General features: G+C 40.8%; 1 protein-coding gene across 4 annotated transcripts; it reads left to right on the forward strand.

Moving 5' to 3' along the window:
• The first annotated feature begins 1,210 nt into the window (after window positions 1–1,210).
• Window positions 1,211–26,705, forward strand: PTPN7 (protein tyrosine phosphatase non-receptor type 7). 4 transcript variants are annotated; one of them, XM_089514274.1, is made up of 10 exons: window positions 1,211–1,277; window positions 2,524–2,767; window positions 6,675–6,858; window positions 9,416–9,500; window positions 12,363–12,439; window positions 12,535–12,672; window positions 15,316–15,426; window positions 16,685–16,842; window positions 19,584–19,697; window positions 25,295–26,705. In XM_089514274.1, the coding sequence occupies exons 2-10, from the start codon at window positions 2,634–2,636 to the stop codon at window positions 25,386–25,388; spliced, it is 1,095 nt and encodes a 364-aa protein (XP_089370400.1). In that variant the 5' UTR covers window positions 1,211–1,277; window positions 2,524–2,633; the 3' UTR covers window positions 25,389–26,705. The 4 variants fall into 4 exon arrangements, with proteins under 4 accessions (XP_089370400.1, XP_089370403.1, XP_089370404.1 ...); XM_089514277.1 differs by lacking the exons at window positions 1,211–1,277; window positions 2,524–2,767 and adding an exon at window positions 6,076–6,494; XM_089514278.1 differs by lacking the exons at window positions 1,211–1,277; window positions 2,524–2,767 and adding an exon at window positions 6,076–6,380.

The raw sequence follows: 26,705 nt of genomic DNA on the forward strand, positions 1-26,705 counted from the left end.
CCTCTGAATAAACCTTTCCAAGAAACTCCCATGATAGGTTTGCCTTAGAGTCGCCATAAGTTGAAAGCAACTTGAAGGCTCACAACAACAGCAGTTCACCATCAAATACAATTGGACATACAAATGGAGTAGATATGCACAGGCCTGTTTTACAAGAGGCTTATAAGTCTTTTAGTGTTCAGCTTGTAAATGCTCTCCCGTGCAGGAGACCAGATAAAAGCACTATCCAAATGTACACACAGAGAAGTTCTGCTTGAGACACAAATTTGTCTTTTCCTGATATCTAGGTTCTAATGTTGTTAGAATGTGGGTTATATTCAGACCAGAGACCTAGAAATTTTAGCACTACTGCAGTGTCATATTGGCATATTATTCTACCTTGCACAAGACTACATTATCAGTGATGCAACAGTAATATGCTCCTGGACAATCAGTGGCTACAGAGCTTATGTTGCTTCCCACACTATACACAAATACACACATAATATATCATGATGCTGTCAAGAGAATAATATTCCACAAGGATTGGTATAATTCTTCACTTATTGTGACACTATTTCCATACCATCCAACTGTCCCAATTTGTCAGGGACTGTTCTCATTAATCCTCTATTGTCTCACTTTTTCAACTGCTTTTAAAATGGCCCATTTTCTCTCTCCTCTTTCCACCTTTCCCCTTCCTTCTTGGTTTACTTCAGTTGCTGCAAACTCAGTCCAAAGTGTGACAATAGTTTGTATTCAATTCAGCAGAGGGGAGAAGGGAGAGGAGAGGAGAGAAGGGGCAGAATTCTGCCCTTTCCAATAGGCTGAGGCAAAAACAAACTGCTGCAGCACATTCTAGCTTGTTTTTTTCTTACTCATTCATTATTTTTGCCATCTTGATCACACTCTGATGTTGCTTGGAACACACATGTTACAGTTTTCATGAAAAGTATTAGGTGGTGTGCATTCAGAAATGCACCATATTCTATTAGGCTGTTAAAATAACAGCCAGGTGGCAGTCCTAGGTGAAAGACACACAGATGACTTTCCAGGCTGCCATGAAAAGCTCGCCATTTGGAGCTGAGCATATCAGCGAATGGAACTGTGAAGTTTGTGGCCAGTATATGTGTGGGTGGCTGCAAGGGTGGAGCAAGAGGGGGGAAGTGTCATGAGCAACCACTAGCTTGGTGGTAAGGAATTTCCTGTATTCACTTGTCTTATTTTTCACCCTGCATGCACAGTTCTTGCAGCCTCAGTGCTTCAAGGGGAGATGATGGTTCTGACAACAATACTGGGTGAGTCGATATCTACTTGGACACAATGGGAAGGGAAAGAATCAGTATCTCCTAACTCAGCCTCTCCAACAGGGTGCCATCCAGATATGTGAGACTACATTTTCCATCACACTAAATACATCTCTAGTCTGACATACCTGAAGGAACCAGATGGGGGAGAGTGATTAATATATCTGTTACAAATAGGAGAAAGGAGGAAGAAGAGGAGGAGAAGAAAGGCAGTGCTGGTTGGTAAGAGGTGTGACCTCTCTTCTATAACATCTAATGGATTTGGAATTGCCTATTCTATTCCTTTGGCCTTCTATGAAACAATGTTATGTTTCATTATATCAACCTGCTTGTTCACATCTTTGCTTTTTTACCTTTAGTGTTCCTAAATTGACCTTTGGTGTTCATAAAGTGCTGGACAAGTTTTATGTAGGCAGGCTTTTGGCAGAGAAGCCTCATTCTTGGAGGAAAGAACAGATATAAATAATTCATACAAATAAACCAAATTCTCATGAGCTAGACATTCATATACCCTCCTCTGGCTGAGCAGGGTTTGCTATCCATAGGTTTTAACCTGGTGAACATACTTGTATGTGATAATGTTATCCAGCTTTCTACAATCTGGGATCCTCCAAAATTTAACATGCCCAGTGGGCCCATTTAACTGACACAGCTAAATAGGTTTACTCCAATCCCTACTCAAACCGATCTCATCTGGAAACTAGAATTGGGAATGGCAGCAACTTACACACCTACAAGATGGGTGTGTGTGTGTGCATGGGTATGTGTATACGCACATGTGCGTGTGCACATTTTCATCTTCTTGCAGGCACATAATCCTGTTGTGCTCTTTTAGTACATCCCAAGGACACCAACATGCTCAACATTATGCACATAATATTGGACCCGAACAGATAGGCCAAAATAAAGCTGCTTCAGTTCACTTTGGAGGTATGCTGTTTAAATGCTGCATGCGTGCCAGAAGCCACGCCAAAGCCATGCTCCAGTCCTAAGGATTAGTGCGCAGCTTTGGCACAGCTTCTTTCCTCTTAAGATGTGTGTGTCATTTAAACAGCATGCCTCCAAAGTGACCCAAAGCAGCTTTATTTTGGCCTGTCTGTTTGGGCCCATTCTTACTCTTTTTGGTTCATATGGAGCTTATAAGGTTGTGGCTTATTAGCTTCTCAGAAGAGCTTGACTGACATGCAGGGAGGTGGTGGAGCCCTTGGTGATAAATTATTTTCGTTATGGTTTCCAGGTGCTTCTCCATTTTCATAGACTCATTGACCTGCATAGTACCTGCTCTCAGGGCTCCATTAGTTACTTCCCTCTCATATCTTAATACAAAGAATACTTTGCTGGCACAGCATGGTCCTGGCTTTTCCAGCATGCCTCATAATTAACGGTTCCAGCAGCCTGCAACGTGAACAAGTGAAAGCAGGAATGGAGAAAGATGCCAACAAGTGTCAGGAAGTTAAGAAACATGTACGCCTGCAGGATAGGTAAGTTGTTAGTGGTCTACTCTTCCAGATTGTTGTGTAGAAATCATGTTGGGCGGTGTAAAAATATGTACATACAGGAGCCAGTGTAAAAGTGCCTGAGAGGAGATGATACTTTCCAAATCTAAATGAAAATAGGTACCTCATAAGTGGGGAAAGCAGCATTTGAGGGAGAGGGCAGGGAACTGAGTGCCCCCCCCCCAATAAACTGGCAAAATTGTGCTGCCAAGATTCATATGCAGTTTACACCCACTGAGTAATTATCAATCAGATTTATACTAATTGATCATTTTCTTGCTACTGATTTCAAGGCACTCTGGATAATGATGACTGGAACATATTGTGTTTTCATTGTTTCATTTTTTAAAAAATTTGCAAGTAGTCAAAATTAATAACAACCTGCATGCCAAAACTGAGCTTCCTGCATATTAAAAACAGTTCTGGGCCTCTGCACAGAATATGACACAGGGTCTTGTCTGTGTTGGTACCCAGACATCCCTACGGAGTTTAGACTGACTTCTTCTTTGCTTTGTTTATATATGCATTTGTTTTATGCATGGTTGTCAAATGATTTAATAATAAATAAATAATAAAACTTTTATTTATATCCCGCTTTTCTGTGACAAGACAATCAAAGCGACTTACAACATGTTAAAATCCACATTTACAAATTTATGTCCCCAATCCCCCCCCTTAAAACAGGATTAAACAAGTTACAATTAAAACATCTATTAAAAACACAATAAAAATACAGCGAGGACAGAGCAGTGGGCTGGTACATGATGTGAGGGGGCAGTCATTCTGTGGCTGGGCACTTTTATTCAGGAAAGGCCTGCCGGAAGAGATACGGCTTGACAGCTTTTTTAAAGCTGTCTAAGCTGGCAATTTGACGGATCTCATCTGGCAGACCGTTCCATAGTTTGGGAGCAATTGCAGAGAAGGCCCTCTGAGAGGTAGCAGTTAGTCTGGTTTTTAAAGGCTGCAATAGGTTCCTCCCAGAGGACCTGAAGGTGCGGGGCGGATTATATGGAAGCAGGCGATCCCTCAGATAGGTTGGACCCAAGCCATGTAGGGCTTTAAAGGTTATAACCAACACCTTGTACTGTGTCCGTTTCCTTTAAAGTCATTCACTGCATTATCTTTGACATATTGTTTTATCTTCTTTGCTTAATTGTGCTGTGTCTGCATAGTGTTCTAACTTGTTTTAAAGTTTTAGACAGTGAGTCAACTTGATGGTCCTTCTGGAGTGAATGGTGATTCAGAAATATTTTTATCAAGAAAAAATCAAGCATCTTTTCTAAGGATATCCTGTGTTCTGGTTAGTTCTGTCTCCATCCTTCCCAATGAAGGAAATGGCAAGCATCAGCTAAAGCCTCCCTGGAGCTTGTAACATTTAGTGTCTCAGAGTTTCCGAGGCACTCTACCTCAACTCTTTTTAAGCAGTTTTAATAGACAGTATTATATATTGAATACAATAGGGTATGAATACAAGTAACCTAGCCCATCTTTGGAGCTTGCTGAATAGTTTACCTTAGAGATGGGAGGGTCCTGGGGAAAAAAACAGAAAAATTCAGGGGGGGAAACAGATTTTATTTTCCAGGAGTTTTTTTTCCCTTAAGCCTTTTTTGTTTTTTGTTTTTTTGACAAATTGGAAAATTGAAAAAAGGAAGAAAATAAATTATGTAATGTTTTATTTTAGCATTATGAATAAAATCTATTCTCTGAATCATTTCTAAAAACTACAAACAGTATCAGATTATTCTAATTTCTGTGCACTGAATGAGGACAAGCAAGGCCTAGGTTACAAACCAAACTCTCCAATGCAAGAGCAAGATGCGTTTCATCCTTTAGGGGGCACTGAAAGAATCTGGTCTATGTTTGGAAACACACTAACCAAGAAATAAACTGACATGTGAAAGCGTAGAGAAGCTTCTTTTAATCTGGGCACACCTTCGGTTTTTAGAAGTCCATAATAACTGTGATGATGACAAACATAACAAAGCAAAGCAGAAACTGAAACTATTGATAACTAGGGCAGCATCCACACTGCAGAAATACTGTAATGCAGTTTGACATGCCTTTAACTACCATAGCTCAGTGCTATGGAATTCTGGGTTTTGTAGTTTTATGAGACATTTAGCCTTTTGTATCAGAGAGTTATGATGTCACAACAAACTACAATTCCCAGAATTCCCTAGCATTGAGCCATGACAATTAAAATGGTGTCAAACTGGAATATTTCAGCAGTGTAGATGCTTTCTAGAGCTTGGAAAATGAATCTGTTTAAATTTCATGCCTATTAATCTTAGTCTGTCCTCCCTTCCACACTCTCCCCCCCCGACCCCCCCCCCCATTCTTTTTAAGGGAAGGGATGCTTTGTCTATTTGATACTGTGGAGAGGAAATATAAATAATTTTTTTCTTATTAATGTTGATTATTTCTACTGTGTTTTTTGTTTGTTTGTTTGTTTTTGCCTGCTCCACATAAACTAACAAAACCAAAATTCAGGAGATTATTACTCTATTTGTTACAAATTTTTTTTTGAAAAAAGGTAAATTCTGTTTGTAATAATTGTTCGAATACACTGTATTTTAATATACTAATTGTGATAATTTATGCCAAATCAGATTGTCCATAGTCATATTTTATGTTGCTAAAATAACAGAGTGACTTTCAATCTGTAAAAAGTGCTAATGTTACATTTTTCCAATCCATTTTTCCCCAGAAATTCTTTTGGAAAAAACTCCCCCCCCCCCCCGTGGCTTCAAAATTTCTGGAAATTTTACTTGTTTAGTCTGCCTTCAATACATTTCTCTCCTGTTACCTCCCTCCCTCTCTCTCACACACAGTTTAACCAGACAGGGTGCCATGGCTAAAATTCTGCTATCAGTACTTTGCAGGAAGGATAGTATATGAATGTATATATATTTTTTCTTTTTTTTAAAAAATTTAAATTCCTATTTCTATGCTTAGGCATTTCCCTCTTACCACTGCTTTAAACCCATCCCATAATATATGTTTTGGAATACTTCCCCTATCATTTAAATCAAAATAATTTTTAATTTCCTCACTAATTTGTTGTTTATTTTCCTCCTTTAAAATAACCACAGGGTCAAAAATCCATTTTTTACATCTCTGAATATTTGTTCCTTCAATCTTTATATATAATGGTGCATGGTCTGCAAGCCAGACACCCCCTGCATTAATTTATTTTATTTTCAAACTATTATCTTTTTAAACTAAAAGTAATCTATATGACTAATTTTTTTTTGTGTAGCTGAGTAACATGTATTTTCATAGTTATTATTACCCGTGCTTTCATAACCATCAATAATATTCCATTTCTCCAAATTAATTTTAAGATTTTCATTTTTATTCTTTTTCTTTCCTCTTCTTCCCCTTATATACCCCTTTATATTGTATCTTAATATGTAGAGATTAAAGTCCCCTCCCAGAAATAGATCCCCTTCATAAAAGTCCTCTAATAATGTTAACAGGATAGTATATGAATGTAACCATTAAGTAAAACCTGTCATATCTTCCAACCACACGTTTCAGCTGTGTCCTATGGGAAATGAAAGCAGGTATCTCCCATGATGGGACTATGAAAACAAGGGTATGTCCTCTTTGTGTTGCATAGAAGGAAGGATCCTAACAGGGCACTTGGTTGCCTGACACAGAGAACCAATCTGCACCCCTGGCTCTGGCATCAGGATGCATAATGCCCAAGGTCAGGTAACTCAATCTGGCACCCAAGGCAACAAAAAGCAAAGCATCACATTAATTTTAAAAATAACAAATTTAAAATTTAAAATCCTGCTGTTAACCACTTCTTGTCCTCCTGTAACAGTTCAAATTAATTGTTTTTTGAGACTGATAGTTTGTACATTTAGGGTTCTTTTACTTTCAGAAGGGGCTCCAATGTGTCACTGGTCCTGGACATGACTTCCCTAAGCACCACAGAGCCCATTCGATCAGTCTCCACACCTAGAGATGTAACAGTGCAGCTCCTGAACACAGCCAGCCATGTTCTTTCTCAGAAAATGCTCCAGGAGCAGAGCTGGGGACTGGAGCAACTTCAAGAGGAGTTTGCGGTAAGAAAGTCTGCATTGCCCCATCCTGCTCTGAGTCTCACCTTCTCTAATAAACCACTCTGCTGCTCCCTTTTTGTTTTGGCCCAAGACATTTTATGGGCTGAACAAGAAAATAGGATTGTGCTTCCCACTATTTCATGTATTTAAACTCCTATTGATATTCAACAATATTCTAGGTGAGGTCTGACCAAAGCAGAATAGAGTGGTATTATTATTATTATTATTATTATTATTATTATTATTATTATTCCTGATCTAGACACTATACTCCTATGTAGGGAAAGGGAAATAATAATGCCACTCTATTCTGCTTTAGTCAGACCTTACCTGGAATAGTGTCCAGTTTTGGGTACAACAGTTTAAGAAGAATGTTGACAACCTGGAGCATGTCCAGAAGAAGGCAACCAAAATGGTGAAAGGTCTCTACACTATGCCCTGTGAAAAGCATCTTAGGGAGCTGGGTATGTTTAGACTGGAGAAGAGAAGGTTAAAGGATGACATGATAGCCATGTTTAAATATTTGAAGGTATGTCATATTGAGATCATATTCATCCTAGATAATGAGAAAATTGAAATAGTGAAGGAGCTCTCATACCTTGCATCAAACATTGTTCAGAATCGATACTGTAGTCAAGAAATTAGAAGACTAGGATTGGAAAGGGCAGCCATGAAAGAACTAGACAAGATCCATTGATATCCATCATATTCCCCATCGCTATGTACAGATATGATAGCTGGACAGTGAAGAAAACCTATAGAAAGAAAATAAACTCATTTGAGATGTGGTGCTGTAGAAGAGTACTGAAGATAGTATGGACAGCCAGGAAGGCAAACATATGGGTTCTAAAACAGATCAAGCCCAAACTCTCCCTAAAAGCCAGGATGACTAAACTGAGGATGTTGTACTTTGGCTACATCATGAGAAGACAAGATTCATTAGAAAAGATAATAATGTTAGGAAAGGTAGAGGGCAGTAGAAGGGGAGGAATATCACATGCCAGATGGGTGGACTAAATCAGAGAGGCCACAGGCATGAGCTTGCTGGAACTGAGCAGAGCAGTGGAAGACAGGAAGTCTTGGAGATGTCTCATTCACAGAGTCACCATGAGTTGAGGTTGACTTGGGGATAGTTAACAACACAAGCAACATATTGAGGATGGAGCAAGCTTATTTTCTGCTGCTCTAGAGACTAGGACCTGGAGCAATGGAGTCATGCTCCAAGAAAAGATTCCACCTAAACATTAGGAAGAATCTCCTGACTGTAAGAGCTGTTCTACAGTGGAACACACTGCCTTGAAGAGTGGTGGAGTCATCTTCTATGGAGCATTTTAAACAAAGAGTGTACATATTGCCATATGTCGGTAGTGCTTTGATAGTGTGTTTATGCAGGATAGGAGGTTGGACTGGATGACTGTTGTGGTCTCTTCCAACTCTATGATCATATGATTGAATAAGAAACTGACGTGACAGGTTACTGAATTTTAGTTTAGCACTGACTCTTGAGGGCAGTAGCCCATCCTAGGAGGCATAGGGCAAGCTTCATGGAACACCAAATATTGTTTTCAAACATTTTAGAGCAACTGTTCTCTTTTTGCCTAATGGTAGGGCAAGACCTGCAGTCTAATGGCAAAAGCAACCATCCTTTTCCCCACTATGTTTAATCTCTAGCTGGTTTGTATGGTCAAGACTCCCTTACAAATCTGCTACAGCAATGAACATTTTGGGCCAATATCTTAATAGAGCAGAAACTGTCAGATATAAATTCTACCCTATTCTCATATTCTTCAACTGTCCTGATTTGGCAGGGACAGTCCCAATTAATCTTTCATGCTATTTTCTGAGCTGCTTTTAAAATCCCAATTTCTCCCCCTTCCTCCCCCTTCTCCTTTGTTCAATTGGTGCAAACTGAGTTCAAAGTGCAAAAGTAGGTTCTAGCAGTTATGGGTGCTGGAGTGAAAATTGTGTAGAATAAATAACTTCAGCAGGTGTCACATTACTTGGTTGCATGACAAGCAGCACCTGCTGAAACCCTCTCTTCTACATAACCAATAAAGGTACAGGAGCTTTCACCAATTTTTTAGTCTGGCAACCCTATTTACATTCAATTAATTCAACGGAGCGGGGAAGAGGAGAGGAAGGGGCAGAATCATGCTCTTCACAGTAGCCTGCAGCATCTCCTAGCTTTCTGTTCTTCCTCATTAATAACTTTTGCCTAATGTTTAAGTGGAATCTTTTCTTGGAGCATGACTCCATTGCTTGACCACACTCTGATGTTGTTTGGCCACACATGTTCCAGTTTTCATCTGTGAAATGTTGAAGGGCATGTTCTCTTTATGCAGAGCTTGGCCTGGTTTAGAATTTGAGGATAGGAAATCCCTAAAGCAGCATTGAGTGATTGACTGACTGACTAAGATAAGATATATAGTTTGAAAAGCAAAAGGTGTCTACATGATTAGAGAAAGGGCATTAATATTATTTCTTTTCCTGCACTTTGGATAATCTGTGTTTCAGAATGGAAAATGATTTCAGCGATTCCTCCTTTCCTCCTCCTTAACAGAAAATCCCATCAAACTTTATTAGTCCCGAAGAGCTGGACATCCCTGGACGAGCTTCAAAGGACAGATACAAATCCATTCTACCAAGTATGTTCACCTTGAATCCGCTTCTGAACAGGAAGCGTAAAGGGATGGGGAAAGAACACAGTCTGATGGGTCCATAAATCACCATTTGAGTTTTGCTCAGTGTCTTTCTCAAGATTTACTATTATTTCAGTTGAAATTCCCTACATTTAACCACAGTGGAGAAGACTGTGCCCAGGTGATCTGTCAGCTGTGATAGGCAACTTCAAGGCCCTTATTCTCTCTTCTTAGATTCTTTATCTAGAAAAAAATAGGTGTCATCCAGTGTGAATGCCATCTGGTGTGGGTGCCTGGGGCTCCTGGGGGAGATGGCGGTGGTGGCATGCCTGCCCCCCTTGGCCACTCGCTGAGACAGCCATAAGCCAGCCATGTCACTAACAAAGTTGGGAGGCAGGTGGGCACATACTTATCCCTCCTTCCCCGATGCCTTGGCGTGCTCAGAAATGGGGGCATATATGCATGCATTCACCACTCCTTCTCTGTTGCCTTGTCTGTCTCAGTCAAGAGATCCAAGGCATCTAAGAATGGGTAGGCACCGGCAGCAGCACTGCACCTCCATATACAGCAGGAGGAGGGCCCAACTGGGTGTCATTCCACCTTTCAGGTATCATCTGATGCGTTCTGCATGCCCTGCATCCCCCCAACTGGTGCCACTAGGATACATGACCAGTCTTATGAGGGCATTGGTAGCTATGCATCTTACATCCTGAGAGGAGCACTATGATTCTTAATACAAGTGCTGCCAGTAACATTCGGGTACCTAAAGCAGATGCAGGACAGCAGTACTATAGAATCCATGGCTTTTGTAAACAGGCTGTAAAGACTCGAGTCTTCAGTGTCAGGAAATAATAGTTCAGCTCCTTTTCTTATTATACTAGGGCAGGCACAGAAAAATATTGGGAAAGAAACTGTAGCCTTCACCTAGACAGCTATGTTATTGTAAAATTATGATGAGAGAAGGAGCCAGACACCATGTTATGGGTTTTAAATATGGCTACAACTTTAGTGAAATTACAGAAATTATAAATCAATCACAAATCCATCATAAATCACTATAATTATCGTAAGTTAATCATAAATTAATAATAAATCAATCACTTGGAAGAAGTAGCATCTCCCGTGTCTGACAAAGTGTATGTATGTACAGGTTGAGGGGACATAGGGCCCAAGGTTTTTATGATCCGCAAGTAGTCAAGTGGGGGCTACCTGTGCCTATTTGGAAAACATCTGTGCTGGTCTTTTTCTTCCAGCCAATAGTCAGGTGAAGAGGTCACCAGTATCCACCTGGACTGCAGGTTACCCCCTTCTTTGGCCCTCTATACCCCCAAGGTCTTTCCCTCCCCAAGTGTAGCTCATGCCCAGTGTCCCCTCATTCCTTCCATACCTGCCAGTTGTGACAAAACAGAAAGCATAATGAACTATCCATAATAGTAAACCCTGATATAAATCAGAGGCGAAAACTAAAATTTCCCCAAAACCAACATTAAAAGGAGAAATATCCCCAGGGAAAGTGAAAAACCCATGCTCTAATAACATGCGGAAAATTCTTCCTGGACCCCAAAGGTGACCAGCTGAAGCCTGGGGGTATAAAAAACATAGTGATGCAGCAAAGGGTGGGTGGGTTGTACAGAAGGTCCAGCTGAAAATGGGCAATAGCCATGTAAGTAGGCATATATGCCTGCAAATCCCACCTGAAGTACCATGGGATTTTTGATCCCGTGAGACCTCCTCTGAGAGTAAGATTTGCTCCAGATCTTGCTTCATTGAGCATGAACTCCAAGCAGCTGCTTGGAGTCCCCAGTAGCCCCAGCGCTGGCCCCAAGGATGCCTGGCACAACAACACCCCTGAGAACATTGTCAGGGTAAGTCTAGTATACAGAGGTCTCTTGATATCCACTGGGGTTTGGTTTCAGGACCCCCGGTGGATACCAAAATCAATGGATGCTCAATTCCCATTAAATATAACAGCATAGTAAAATGGTGTCCGTTTTACCAAGTGGCAAAATCAAGTTTTGCTTTTTGGAATTTATTTAGGGGTGTGTGTGTATTTTTCAAGCATGGATGGCTGGTGCTATACAGGTGGCCCTCTGTGTCCATGGATTCTTTATCCATGGACACACAGGGCCAACTGTATAGCACCAAGGATACAGTGAAAAGCCATGTAACTGTTGCAGGGTTGGAGGAACAACGCAATGCACAGGGCCCTGAGCTCTTTGGCAGAAGGATGGGTCTCCAATGTAATCATAACCTTTCGCATGCCAGGATATTGTTTAAGAATGACTACTGTATTATTTCTGTTGTTGACAATGCTGTAAAAGACTCCACATTGTTAACTTAATAGATTCATTGGTACATTTACATGAGCTATGTAAAATGGCTTAAAGTTGTCATATGGGTACCTTCTGCCTTAAGAAACGATGGTGTGGTTGGCTAGATAAGATTCTCATGGCCAGAGAGAGATGGAGGAAGCTGTCATGGATGTCACCCTGCTTTCTTAAGTTGGTGGTGCATATGGGAAGGGGAGAACTAACCATAGGCTACAAGATGTGTAAATGTCCTGTTTGGACATTAGACCTTGCACTTTCATTGTCGAGGTAAGAACTCTCCATGTATGAAGAGAAATATGGTGACTGTTCTGAACGCCCATTTATGTAATGGCCTAATTCCTTCCATGAATGTTCAGTAGGCAGAAGTATTGTACATAGAAGGTTGAGAAAGAATGCAAGAGCAAAGAAATAGTGAAGAATGAGATGCAAGTGTCAGGGCCATATCTCTGTGACTAGTCCTGACCTAGCCAGTTTCTGACCAGATGGGAGGTATTATAATCTGTGTGCATTTGAAGGCCCCATTTAATTGTCCCTCCAGATCCCCAGAGCCGTGTCTGCCTCAAGAGAACTGAGAGCCAAGAAGAGGAGTGTTACATCAATGCAAACTACATCCGGGTGAGTCAGAAGGTAATTTGGATATGATACTTCTATAGATGACTGTTGGCCTGTGCCTTCTTGCTAATGGTTATTATTTCTGTCCCATCCTCTAGGGTTATGCTGGGCAAGAGAAGGCCTACATTGCCACACAGGGACCCATGCTAAATACAGTTAATGACTTCTGGACAATGGTGTGGCAGGAAGAATCTCCTCTCATAGTTATGCTCACCAAACTCAAGGAAGAGAAAGAGGTACCTGAGGCATGACCTCTGGACTTTTTTCCAATCTGGGGAGAAAAAGAATTATAGTAACTGACTGCTGATGATGGTTTTGAGTGGGTGGCATTTGATAATTCCTTTAAAAATAAAGCTGCACACAAGCATAAATTTGGGAACACATAATCAAATAACATCTAGAATCAGAACTGCTCATTTTTGTTTTCATTGTATATGATATTTCATTATTAGTGGTAATGAAATAAAATTGGTTATAGGTATATCTCAGGTTTTTTTTTTTAAAAAAAAATAGGTATATCTCACTTAATGAAACAGATGTGTTCCTGAGCATTGTTTCTTCAATAGAAAATTTTATATCAGAAGCAAAAATAACAGGGAAAGAATAATAAAGGTTCCTACACTACAAAAAATGATGAGCAGTTCAACATATTTCAGCCAATATTTTATTCAGAAGTAACAATAAGCATATGTTGAATGATACAACCAGGTCAGGTAAGTGTTACATAAGTAAGCAAAGCTATGCTGAATCTTCTAGAGACTACTTGAAGGCTTCTTCCAAAGACTTCTAGTGGTAAGAATTTGCAGAGGCAATGGTATATGGAGCCTGGTTTTCTTTGAATGAAAGCACAGTGGAGAGATACTTATGGTGTCTTTATAATATGTGCTTACTCTACAAATATGCAAACATACAGTATTGTAAGTATTAGTGTAGGGGGCAAAAATGCAGACCTTTCATCAGAGTCTGAAAAGGAGTGACTGCTAAGGCCCTCACAACCACACTCATTACAGAGGGGCCCTTGGAATCCACCAGGGTTTGGTTCCAAGACACACACCCCCCCAACATGGATACCAAAATCTGTGGATGCTCAAGTCCCATTATATATAATGGCTTAATAATGTTCCTTATATAAAATAACAAAATCAAGGTTTGCCTTTTGGGATTTATATATTTTTTAATATTTTAAAACCATGGGTGTTTGAATATGTGGATAAAAAAATCTGTGGATATAGAGGGCTGACTGTAATTTAACTTGTAACTTTGGGACAGGTCAATTTAAATAATTTTAAATGGCTTTTTAAAAGTCAATTTTTAAATAATTAACAATTTTCTTTATTATTAATGTAATATTTTTCATATTTTTATTGTTTTGATATGAATGAGTTTACTTTTCTACATAATTTAATGGTAAAATGGTAGCACCAATGTTTCAAAACCCCAGCACTTCACAAATGCAGGCTGGGATGCATGTGGTCAAGCAACATCAGAATGTGGTCAAGTTGGCAAAAGGAAGAATATAGAAGCTAGATGAGCTTGCAGCAGTTTGGTTTTGCCTATGTCTACTGAGAAGAGCAAGAACTCAACTCTCTCTCCTTCCTGCTAGGTTAAATGAATTAAATTACTTTTGCACTTTGAACTCTGATTACAGCAATTCAAGTACACTGAGGGCAAATTTCGAAAGTGGGAGGAGAGAGAAACATTTAAAAAGCAGCTGAAGTTGGATAATAGAAGATTAATTGGGACTATCCCTGCCAAATCAGTACAGTTGGACAATATGATCTTTCCAAGTACTGTTGAGACCATACCTCTGCAGGTGAAATATCCAGTCAGGAGCACATCTTCTGGCATTATATTTCAGTGAGGAAACTTTTTCAGCAATTGGGTGATGAGTACATCATTCCTATTAAGAAGCCATCTAAAAGCTTGTCACCCAATTGCTGAAAAAAGTAACATTTGTGTCATCTATTTGGGGAGATATCTATCAGCCAGGATGCTGACATTTCCATCAATGGACCATCTCTACTGTTGGAGGGATTAGTGAGAAAGTGTCTCGAGTTACACTTCCACCATTCTAAAATGCATTCCAGGTATAGCATAACATGAGCATGTTAAAATAGGGACTCCAAGCAGATACATACACAAAAGTAGCTATGCTGGCCCTTGAGAAGAACAACAAAACAGACCTGAAATCCACAATTGGACAGTATCATTGTCACAGTAAGACCAGCCAAAATGCCATAGGCATTGTCCAGTTCTGGATATTGTTTACACTTAGTTCCTGATTACCATTGCTATGCACCACATTCACTGATATATTTATGCAAAAGGAAGCATCAGTTTTAATTGGAGTAGGTGCCCTACAGTCCATGGGATTGCAGTTTATTTCTAGAAGCTTAGGCAGCTAGGGTGAATCTTGGCAGATCTGAAGCATATAAATACAGTGGGGAATGAATGTAGATACCTCAGGTATCTCTTCTAACTCCAAGATTCCTTTAATCTACTTCTCTTCTCCAAAGCAGCTTTAAGGAGAAAGTATAAATGCTCCAGAGCTTCCTAAATGCCACAGCCTTATCCAGCTTGCTAGTTGCTCCATAGTCTCTTCCTGCAACACCCATGCTATTTCTATACTGTGCCTTAGATTGTGTAGGTGGGTCTTTGGGACAGGGAGCTGTGGATGCATGGTTTTGCTTTTTTGTATTATTCTAGGGTTGCCACCCCCCATTGCTCTCTTCCCATAGCTCCCCATACAGAATCCTTAGTAATGTTTTTTGTACTAATATTACTCATAAATTGCAACTCCCATATATCACTGAATGTAATGGTTCAGCCACTTTTGTTGCCACTTCTCCTCATGGGGGTCCTTGTCCTTTCTTTTTCAGAAATGTATCTGTTACTGGCCTGAAACAGAGGCAACGTATGGGTCTTTCACTATCCAACTTCAAGGCATTTGCAAATGTGACGAATACACCATCCGTAACTTTATGCTACAGGTAGGCCAGGAGGGCTGAGAACAGAAGAAACAGTCTAGGTGTTGGCAGTGGCATCACTAGGGTTGGCGTCTCCAGGTGTGGTGACTCATGGTGTCACCCCCACCCATTGCTTTCCTCCCATACCTCACCATACAGAATCCTTAGTAATGCTTTTTTGTAGTAAAGTTACTCACTAATGGTAATACTTGTAAGAAACAACTAACAAAAGTTTCATGTGGTTAAAGTGAAAGTTTTGTAAGATGTGATGTTTTTAGAGAAAATTTTAAAATAATATGTTTTAACAAATTAAATTTTTAAAATTAACTTTTTTAAATAACTGAGACCTCTCTTTTCTCCTCCCACTGAGTCTTGCCCCACTGACACCATCTCCTCAGTGTTTTAAAGAGATGCAGGTGAACACCACAGTCCACTTCTGCCAAAAGGCAGACATGTGGAGAGTTCACACTGCCCTTAAGGGGTTGCCTGGTGCAGCCCACACATCCCTGCACCACCACCACCACCTGGCTGTTGGTTATACATATAGAAAGATGGAGAGGGGAAAGGTCTATTTGGCAGAGACCTGAACACAGTTTGATTTCTATGGGCCTGTGGAATTCCTTTCTGAAAGAAGCTGTCAAAAATTGCCCCTTTAAGAAACAGGTAAAAATCTTATACATCTATCTTTTTTATTTGTTAGAAGAGGTATTTTTATCCAGTCTTATTAATGGTTAATGATTTTGATGTTTTTATTGTACAGGGGGACCATGGTATGCACTGGGGTTTGGTTCCAGGGCATTACTGTGGATGCTAAAATCCATGGATGCTCAAATCCCATTATGTACAATGGTGCAGTAAAATAGCAAAATCAAGATTTACTTTCTGGATTTTAAATAATAATAATAATAATAATAATAATAATAATAATAGTAATAATGTATTTATTTATAGTACGTTCAAGTCGTGAATGGTTGAATCTGTGGGTGCAAAACCCATGGATGTGGAGAGCCAACTGTATTTATGTTGTTCTCTTCAGTCAATGTTAGTCACTCTTTGGTTGCTGCTGTTATTGTTGCTTAAATAAAGGTGTGCTTTATAAAAGATCTAAAATAAATGAGACAGAAAAAAGAGAACAGCTAGTTTTGGAAGCCTCCAGGAGCAGTGATTCTCTCTGCCCCCCCCAAAAAAAAACCCCTTATTATTAAATTATTAAATGATGGCCCTTATGTCTGAACACTAAAAATAGAGAGAATGATGTTTACTATTTTAATATGATTCTTAGATCAAAGACAAGTGTCGTACTGTGAAGCACATTGTCTTCTCATCCTGGCCAGACCAAAAGACTCCAGAATCAGCCAAGACACTTTTGTACTTGATTTCGGAGGTGGAGAAAATCCAGCAGGCCTCAGAGAGCATGGGACCTATTGTGGTACATTGTAGGTGAGAATCTTTCCTCATAATCTTGCAGTGGCATAAGAAGTTCAAGCGCTTTGGCCTGAAGACAGGCCTTCCTAGACTCAGGTGTTTATCACATGGAGGTTTTTGCAGCTCTGATCTGAGCCACTGCAAGTCCAACGCTGCAAATTCATGTGACAACGTCATGTATTGTCACACATGATTGCTTTGTATGGGGGGGTCATTTCGAGGTGCTTCCGCAGTCAATCCAAAGTGACTCCTCATTTTGGTGGATTCGGTAACAAGCGAATTCACAAAAATTGCTTCTAAGCTCACTTCGATTTCACTCCGAATTGGTCTGGTGTGGAATGCAACTTTGCTTCTGTCCAGGTACACCCAAGGTCCCACATTTCCCATGATGCTGTGCTTCAATTTTGCCCCATTTGCTTCTGTGCTCCTTCAAGAACGGACGTTTGGATGTAGCTGACAGTGATGAAGGGAATGAAACAGGAGGCTGGGGAGAGAGATGGAAGCAATGGAAGGGGCCATTGGAGGCTGGGGGGATTCAGGGAGGTGCTATTTTAGGGAGCATGGAGAATAATTATAATAATTATAATAAAAAACACAAAAAGTTTTTAAAATAATAATAATTATTATTATTTATTTTTAAAATAATAATAATAATAAGTTATTAGTTTGCTGAGGCACCAGAGCTCTCTGGCAGAGGAGGCTCAATGTCTCACAACACTACAGAATTCCATAGCACTGAGTCAGGACAGTTAAAGTGCAGTCAAACCGGATTATTTCCCCAATGCAGATGCAACCTAAGAGAAGGCAACTGTTAAAAAGGGAAGGAGAGTGGATTGGATTCATGGAGGTGGTATCTAAGGAGCATAGAGAATAATTATAATAAAAAACCAAAAAATTGTTTCTAAAATAAAAATAATAATAAGTTATTAGTCTGCTGAGGCACCAGAGCTCCAGATTGGATTCAGGGAGGTGGTACTTTAGGGAGCATGGAGAATAAGTGAAATCAGATACATTCGAAGGAAGCAGTTGGGGGGGGGGGGGATGCAGGGAAATCTGACATAGAGAATCAGGATACATTTCCAGGAAGCAGGTGCGGGATGCAGGGAAATCTGACACAGAGGACCCAGGACACATTCTAGAGTAAATTGAGTAAAAAATAGAATAAATAGAAGGGAAGAAGAAACGTGAAGCTGTAATTCATGTGAAACTGGAACCAGGAAGTGGCCCCCTTCTTCACCCCAGAAGTGCAAAAGTTCACGATGCGTTCAGACCCCCACTGAGCATGTGCAAGCGTCCCAATTTGAATAATTGAATCTGCATGGTATGTACCGGTGTAGTAATACAATGTGCACTCACTCCGCTTTGACCCAGTAATTACCACAATTTCATTTTTCACATGTGATAGTTCATCAAGTGAATTGCCTTGGATTTGAAGTGACTCTTCTTCCCCCTCACCACGGAAGCACTTTGGTTTAGAGTTCCAGTCCCATCTGTGATACACACCTCAAACCGCCATTCACAATTTATATACCTCCTGGTGCAGCAGTTAAAGTGTTAGACTAGAGGTTCTAGTCTTGGTGGAAGCATGACATTTATGGAAAAATCTTGTATCAATCACTATACATTTGGCTCTCCAAATTTGCAGCTTTGACTTTTACGGATTTGGTTTTTTGCAGATTTGATTAATATGTTCTGTCTCAGAATCTGTAGGTCAGACCTGCACAACTTGGCAGTAGAAAGGGGCCAAAATTAAAATAGGTTAACTTCTTCAGGCCACAGATAGATTTTAATTAACTATTAATTAATTAATTAATTAATTATCATTATTAGTTAATAATAATCAATATTAATTGGTTAAATAATTAATAAATAATAATATTAATGTTAATTCCATCCTCCTCTGCCTGGCCTTTCCCTTAGGAGAAAGCCAAGCAATGGAGGGGCCTTGTAGAACAAGTATTTGCCCATCCTCCTCATCCGCCGTCCGACCTCGTCCTCAGGAGAAAGCTGGATGGTGGAGGAGCCTTGCTTGGAAAGCATTTACTCATCCTCCTCCTCTGCTGCCTGACCTTCTCCTTAGGTGAAAGCCAACCAGTGAAGGGGCCTTGAATTCATTCCACATTCTCATGGGCCACCCAAAATCCTTTGGTGGGCTGCATGCAGCCCCCAAGGCCATATGTTGTGCAAGCCTTCTGTAGCAAAGTCCAACTTTGCTAGAAGTTGACCATAGAGTTGTGCTGGAGAATCTAGAAGTTCCTAGAGAAAGCACTTTTCTTGGCATTTGTAGGCCCTCCAACATGATTTTGTGGTCAGTTTATGGAAGATGTTGATTACAGAGTTGCACTGGAGAACCTAGAGATTCCTAGAGAGCTGTTCTCTCCAGTAAAAAGAATATTTTTTTTTATTTGCATTTTTCCCACGTTCATGAGAGTCTTTCACATCTACGAATATGGAGGGACCACTGTACTTGGCCAATATTGTGGGTTACTGTGAGAGGAAAGAGACCCATCTATTTGAGCTCATTGGAAAGTGGCGAGTACATAAAAATAAGTAGTAAATATATATTATGGTATATGCTAGCACTGAAATTTGTTCATGCTCTAAAACACAAAATTTCTGTATGTGAGAGATAGCACTCACTCACAGTGTTTTTGTGTGTGGATGGTTTTTCCCATCCTCTTTACATTGAGATTTTTTCTCATTGCAAAACCTATGTGTTCCTCTGTAACCTGACATTATCTTGGTCTTCCATTTAGTGCTGGAATTGGCCGGACTGGCTGCTTTATTGCTGCACAGATTGGATGCCAGCAACTGAAGGACAAAGGAGAAGCAGATATTTTGGGGATAGTCTGCCAGCTTCGCATAGACAGGTATGTACCATGTGACCAACCATTTTCCAAGTCTTTTCATTATATAGAATCATAGAATCACAGAGTTGGAAGAGACCACAAAGGCCATCCAGTCCATCCCCCTGCCATGCAGGAACTCACAATCAAAGCACCCCCCAACAGATGGCCATCTAGCCTCTGTTTAAAAACCTCCAAAGAAGGAGACTCCACCACACTCTGAGGGAGTGTGTTCCACTGTCGAACAGCTCTTACTGTCAGGAAGTTCCTCCTAATGTTGAGATGGAATATCTTTTTCTGTTGCTTGCAACCATTTAAAATCAAATGATCAAAGTGAGGCTGTCATACTTCAGCCACATCATGAGAAGGCAAGGCTCACTGGAAAAGACAATAATCCTAGGAAAGGTAGAAGGTAGTAGAAAGAGAGGAAGGCCACAAATCAGATGGATATACTCAGTCAGGTGAGGGGGACATGGGACTGAATTTTCAGGAACAATGAAGAGCAGTGGAGCAGGGGTAGGCAACCTGCGGCCCGCGGGCCGGATGCGGCCCGGCGAGGCCTTGGGACCGGCCCCAGCCCGGTCCTGCTGCCGATTGCCGCCAGGGCCTTTGGCGTCTCGCGTGAGGGGCATGGTGGGGCAATTGTCTATAGAAGCCTCAGAAACATGCATTTATCTTAACATTTTTTAAAAAATCAGCAAATGTTTTCGCGTGTCCTCCATTTTTTATGTAAAAAGTGCCCTCCATTTGAAAATTTTGTCCTACATTTGTCCCGGTTTATTTATTTAATTAATTTTTCAAAAATTATTTATTTATTTATTTATTTATTGGCTTCAGCCCCCCCAGTTGTCTGAGGGACAGCAACCCGGCCCCCGGCTCAAAAAGGTTGCCTACCCCTGGCAGTGGAGGATACAGGGTTTCAGAATATCTCATCCACAAGGTTGCCATGAGTCAGGATCAGCAGTTACAACAAGTGAAGTCGTGCCTTCCCTTACTCCCCTAAGGCCCCATTCCCACTCGCCCATTTGTCCTGGATGGAACTGGGCAGATCTGGGTCCCCCCACATCAAATCTGCCCGGAAAGAAGTTCGTACTACCCTTTACCTCGATCGGGGCAATTTACCTCTCTGAAGTTCACATTTGTGGTACCGGTTTAAAATGGAGCCTCCTCTGTTGTCAATCAAATTCGCTTTCGTCAAAGGTGACGTATCCTACAGCCATTGGCCAATGGAATGGGTGCTTTCCCCCTTCCTTTTTTTTAAAAAAACTGGCAGCAGTGTGCACATATTCTGTCAACTTGTCAAATTTAAAAACCTCTGTGTGTGTGTGTGTGTGTGTTGTGTGTATTTGGGTCATTACAGATTATGCCAACCCTAAAACGACTCCATCCTGGGGTTTTCTTGGCAAGACTGGTTCCGAGGAGATTTGCCATTGCCTTTACCCTGAGGCTGAGAGAGTGTGACTCCCCCAAAGTCGTGGGTTTCCACATGCCAGCCTCTAGCCTCCCTTTCGCTTCCAGCCCAGTGCTACCTCCGAAGCCCTTGCCTCCCCCCATGACATCCTCTTCCTGTCACAATAATAATAATAATAATAATAATAATAATAATAATAATTCCTCACCCTAGAATGCCATCTCTGCATCCTCTTGCTTTGCTTTCCCTCTGGCTGTGACCCTAGAATGCCTTTATATATGTAGCAAAAGCATTCACACATTGTATCAATTTGCCAAATTGAAAGGGAAACATTTGTAACATTCGCATTGTAGCATTCGCATATTACACACACAAAAATAATTTTTAAAAAAAGCCTCTTGCCAAGTGAAGTGCTGCCGGGAACAGGCAGAAAGGGAAATGTAGCACAAGCAGACACACTCTATCAATACGTATATGTATCAACCTGTAGAACTATTCAGATAGTCTGTCAAAAATAAAAATTCCAAACAGAGAGAGAAGCAGCTGCCTGCGAGAGGGAGGCATGTTCTGCCCTCCTCTGCCCTTGACCCTTCCTCCTGCTCCTTCACCCTGATTCTGCCTTTTATGGCACCCTTCCTTCTGCTCCTTCTGCCTCTTCATCCTCCTCCTTCACCCTGGGGAAGGAGAGGCATTTTCCGCCTTCTGCCCTCCTCTGACCTAATTCCTCCCCTGAACTTCACCCGATCATGACTGGGTTTTTTCAAAAGATACAGGTAAAATTCCACTTTCAAAAGACCCACACCAAGGGGTATTTGCCCCTCAACGGGTGTGCAAACCTCAAATTCGAGTGTTAAAGAATCGGGGCCAATATAAACTTCCCACTTTTAATCTGGTTTCTGAACTGGGGTAAAACGCAGTCTGAATGGTCCCTAAATTTCAGGCTGATGTGAGTGATTGATTGTTTGTGCATGTATCTCCCTAAGCAGCTGTTGTGTAGAAGCACAGCAGCAACAGTAGCAGTAACCTCTTGGTTCTTCCCACTCTAATCTCACTGGTTTTTCTTCTTTTCTGCCTGCTCTTCTCCCTTCCCTCTTTTCCTCTCCTTTCCCTCCAAGACATCCCCCAAACTGATATGATGGATCTTTGCAGGAGAGGTGATGTGAGCTGCTCCTTCCTAGGAGGATGGAGCAATTCTGTTACTGTGAGAATGGGGAAAGCATCCTTTTCTTGTGTCTCAGGGAGGAGATCTGGGGCCCATTCAGACTACCTTTTACCCTGGTTCCTAAACTGGTTAAAAAATGGAAAGTTCTCACTCGTGCCGATTTTTCCACTACCCGGTCAGGGGTTTGCACACCAGATCCAGGGCAAATCCCCCTTAGTGCGGTTCTTCTGAAAGCGGACTATTTCCTGTTTATTTCTGGAAAAAACAGCTCTTCCCTGCTGTTGGCAAATGTGAACTTGGCCCCAGTCATGATCGGGTCAAGTTCAGGGAGAGATTTAGGTAAGAGGGCGGGCAGTGGGAGGATCATGCCTCCCCGTTCGCTGGTCACTTTACAAGCAGCTTTTTCCTTTTTTTCTGATTCTATTTTTGACAGATTATGCAAATGATGGATACATATATGGATAGAATGTGAATGTGGATACATATATGGATACAATGTGAATGCTTTGTGCTACATTTGTGGGAGGGAAAGCAGAGGATGCAAATAGGAGAGAAGGAGGGATTGCATTCTGGGAAACAGAGGTAAAGCAGATGAAGCAAATGGGAGAGAAGCAAAGAGATGGAAAAAGGGAGGGAAAGTGGGACAGGGGAGAGAAGAGGAAAGGAGGGAAAGAGAGAGAAAGAGAGAGGGAAGGAGAACATGGAAAGAGGGAGAGAGAAGGAAGGAGGGATAAGCAGTGAGAAAGAGAGGGAAGAAGGAGGGCAAAACAGAGGTAAAAGAGAGAAGAAAGGGAAGGAGGGAACCAGGGCAGAGAGCGAGGGGGAGAGGAGGCTTGTGGCCCGGTGGCACGGGTCTGGCTGCTTCTGCCAGGAACTTCTGTTGTCGTGTCCGGGGGCTCCTGTTCCGTCAGTGTGCAGGAGGCAACAGCAGCCCCCGCATCACCGACAGCCCTGGCCTGCCTCAAGGAGGGAAGGAGGGAAGCTGGCAGCTGGGTTTTGAGGCCCGCGGAGGAGAGGGAGCTGGCAGCAGCATCCCACGGGCAGAATCTGTGTGGCTCCTGGAGGCGGGAATGACCTTGGGAGGACAGGGGAGGGAGGGAGGGAGAGAGGGATTCCCAGGACCCTCTTCTCCTTCTTTCCAGGAGGGAAACCCCCAAAGCTCCTCCATTTGGAGCATCACCCAAAAGCATGCAAACAAACTCCACCTCCCAGAATTCCATAGCAAAGAGCCGGACAAAGAGTCAAAGCGGGGAGGGAATCTGAATGACCCGAAGGCACAAAACACATGCACATACACACACAAATGTGAACTAGTTGACAAAATATGCGAACGCTGCTGCCAGTTTTTTTAAAAAAGAGGGGGGAAAGCCTCCATTCTGTTGGCCAATGGTTGTAGGAGACGTCACCTCTGACAAAAGCGGAAGTGAATTTGATTGACAAGAAAATAGGCTCCATTTTAAAGCAGTACTGCAAATGTGAACTTCAGAGGGGCAAATTGCCCCGATCGAGGTAAAGGATAGTGGGTACTTCTTTCCAAGTGGATTCAAAGTGGGGGACCCGGATCTGCCTAGTTCTATCCAGGGCAAATGGGCGAGTGGGAATGGGGCCCCGTGTGATAATTAGACTGTCCTCTGGTTGGTGCTGAAATCAGTGGGTTTATGCACAATATCCTGCTCAGTCTTTCTGTGCCTTTCTTTCCAGAAAAAGGAAAAGGTGGAAGGGATACTTTCTCAATGCAGGAAAGTTCCATTGACATCAATATGGCTTACTTCTGAGTAGACACATATTAGTTTGTCCCTCAAGAAGCATTTAAAAATGAATAAAGAAGAGAATTTTGCTTCCAAAGCAGAAATCCTTCTTATAATCCCCCCAGGGCAGTTGAACTTTCTTTTCCTACCTCCTGTCCTCACCAGTATTAAGGCTGAAATTGCAATCATATATTTGTTTATCCAGGGAAAAGCCAAACTAGAATCATTAAGGCTTACTGTTGAACAGACTTGTATTGCATTACACTATATAACGCTTCAAAAGGCTTTGAAACATGGAAAACTAAGCATTTAAAAGTGAAATGGAGAAAATAAAGTTTATGTTTTGAAAAAGAAAAGGATTGTATCAGGCTTGTAAGTCCTCATGCATCTTAGATAATAGGATAATACATATAAAATACATAGCAAGCCTGTATTATTTCTTAGATTGTACGCCATAGGCAGGTTTACTCTTTTATATTTATTGTTTTATGTACAGCGCTGTGCAAATCTACAGCGCTATATAAATAATAATAATAATAATAATAATAATAATAATAATAATAATTGGACATCATAATGATTTGGGGAGAGGGTGCAAAGAGGTGCACAACTTTGATAGTGGCACACCCATAGGATAAAACACACAGGATTATTTACTTCTCACCATTCCCACTTGGAAGAAATTGAAACAACTGAATTAGTGTGTGTAGTTTTAGAGGTGATACGTTGCAGGAACAAAGAGAACATTTTATATAACTAATGTGAATTACATTCACGAAGAGAAGTATATACAATTTGTTGGCACATGATATTATTTGGCATGTTGTACAATGTGATGCTGTTCATGCTATGATGGTCATATCTTGCTTTACAGTGAATACATAATTTATATCTTGTCTTTTAACTGGTGCAGGATACATGGTGACTTATAACAATTTAAAACAAACTTTAGCTAAAATGGGATTCTCCAAAGGTGAAAACAATAAACAATTATGTTTAAAAATCACATTTTATTTATCTAATTTCTATACCACCTTTCTCCCAGAGAGGGACCTAAGATATCTGTGTCCTTCTCTGTACTCATAGAAGATGGGCAAAGTATCACATTACAATGACAACAAACTTGTTATTGTTGTTACTGGAATGTGCCACTTGCACATGAACTGTTTACAAACCTTGTGTGGCCCTCAATTTGCATTCCAACACTGAGGAAACAGTATGATTCAGTATTCTGCTGTGCACAGAACGAAATCAGTTACTCCTAGTGAGTATATGGCTAAATAACTTCTTTGTATTGCAGAGGTGGAATGATACAAACCAGTGAACAATACCAGTTCCTCCACCATACTTTGGCCATGTATGCTTCACAGCTTCGTGAGATCACAGACTCCTGATGACATCTTTTTGTTTGTCTGCTACTTGATCCTTGGCTTATAGTGCTGACAGCATTGTAGAAAAAACTATTTATATTTCAACCATAATGTATACATGAAGAACTATTGAGTTATTGACTGAACACACTTGGAATGCATTTTTTTTTTCTGAAACCAGACTTACAATTTAATTTTTTGTTTACTTTCTTAACAATCTGTGTAAAACCAAATCTTGCTTTCAGGTTAATTGAAAATAGTTTATTCCAGATACATGACTGATAATTGAATTCACTACCCCAAAATATATTATATCATCCTAGTAGACCAAGCTTGCTGTAATTGCAAAAATAAAAGAGGTCATATTTCATCATAATGGAAAGCTAGCCTCATGGGTATATGGCAAGCCTCATATAACGTTTCTAGGCTGAGCTATACTGCAGGGCCTGATTGAGACAAGATGCTGTTTTAAGAAAAGTCATAATATAAATAAGTTTTCCACATCTGCCAATCCTATTGACATGCAGTGATCATGTAGAATATCCCATTCTTGTGTGAACATCAGCACACAGTGATCTTATTCAGAACATCTAGTATCTTAATGCTATCTATAACTGGAATGGTGCAAATGATAAGTGCTTTTAAACATGGCCAAGATGGGAAATTTATATAGGCAATCTAGTCTACATGCTTTTAGCCAGAAGGTGGATGCAGAGCAGAATGAAGGGTGAACCCTGGCACCACAATAATTGGAAAGAGAAAGCTAATTAGGTAGACTTCCTGGAGGGTCTTTGCAAGTTGTAGCAACATATCAATTATGCCTTACAAATTGCAGCAAGCTGCTGCTCTCCTAGCCAAACTGGAAAATTTGCACCCTCATCCCTTCCTGCCCCAAGAAAATTGGAGACTTAGGTTAGGCCTTGATATCTAACAACTCTGTTGTCTACAACACACTTCAACAGATGCAGTCCATGAAAATATATGCCAAATAAAATGGATTAGTCTTTAAAATTTTGTGGGTTTCCCCCCTGAATTAACTAACATTATTATTTGCATATGATCCTCCCCTCCTTCTGTAGTCACTAATCTACCACCACCATCCCCTTTCCTCTAAGCATTCCTGGAGTAGATAATGATTTAGAAATTTATCTTCCCCCTGGAATGGTTGAAGTTTCTTTGGCAAAGAGAACTCTCAGTTGTGTATGTGCAACAAATATTTTCTTCTTACATCTGCAGGTGTTCTGTTTCTCCCTAAGTATTCTATAAAACAAAGCTATATGTTTTGTTGCATCAATAGCTATGGCATTTGTCTGGCTTTGGACATGTTTATTTCCCCTCCAA

The sequence above is a fragment of the Sceloporus occidentalis genome, unplaced genomic scaffold (assembly GCF_023333645.1).
Source record: "Sceloporus occidentalis isolate IW3139 unplaced genomic scaffold, rSceOcc1.0.p SCAF_3, whole genome shotgun sequence".
Classification (NCBI taxonomy): Eukaryota; Metazoa; Chordata; class Lepidosauria; order Squamata; family Phrynosomatidae; genus Sceloporus; species Sceloporus occidentalis.

Coding starts and splice junctions, on each gene's coding strand:
- PTPN7 (XM_089514274.1), top strand. CDS start 2,634: ATGGTCCTGGCTTTTCCAGCATGCCTCATAATTAACGGTTCCAGCAGC. Junction 2,768..6,674: donor CATGTACGCCTGCAGGATAG/GTAAGTTGTTAG, acceptor TTTTACTTTCAG/AAGGGGCTCCAATGTGTCAC. Junction 6,859..9,415: donor AACTTCAAGAGGAGTTTGCG/GTAAGAAAGTCT, acceptor CCTCCTTAACAG/AAAATCCCATCAAACTTTAT.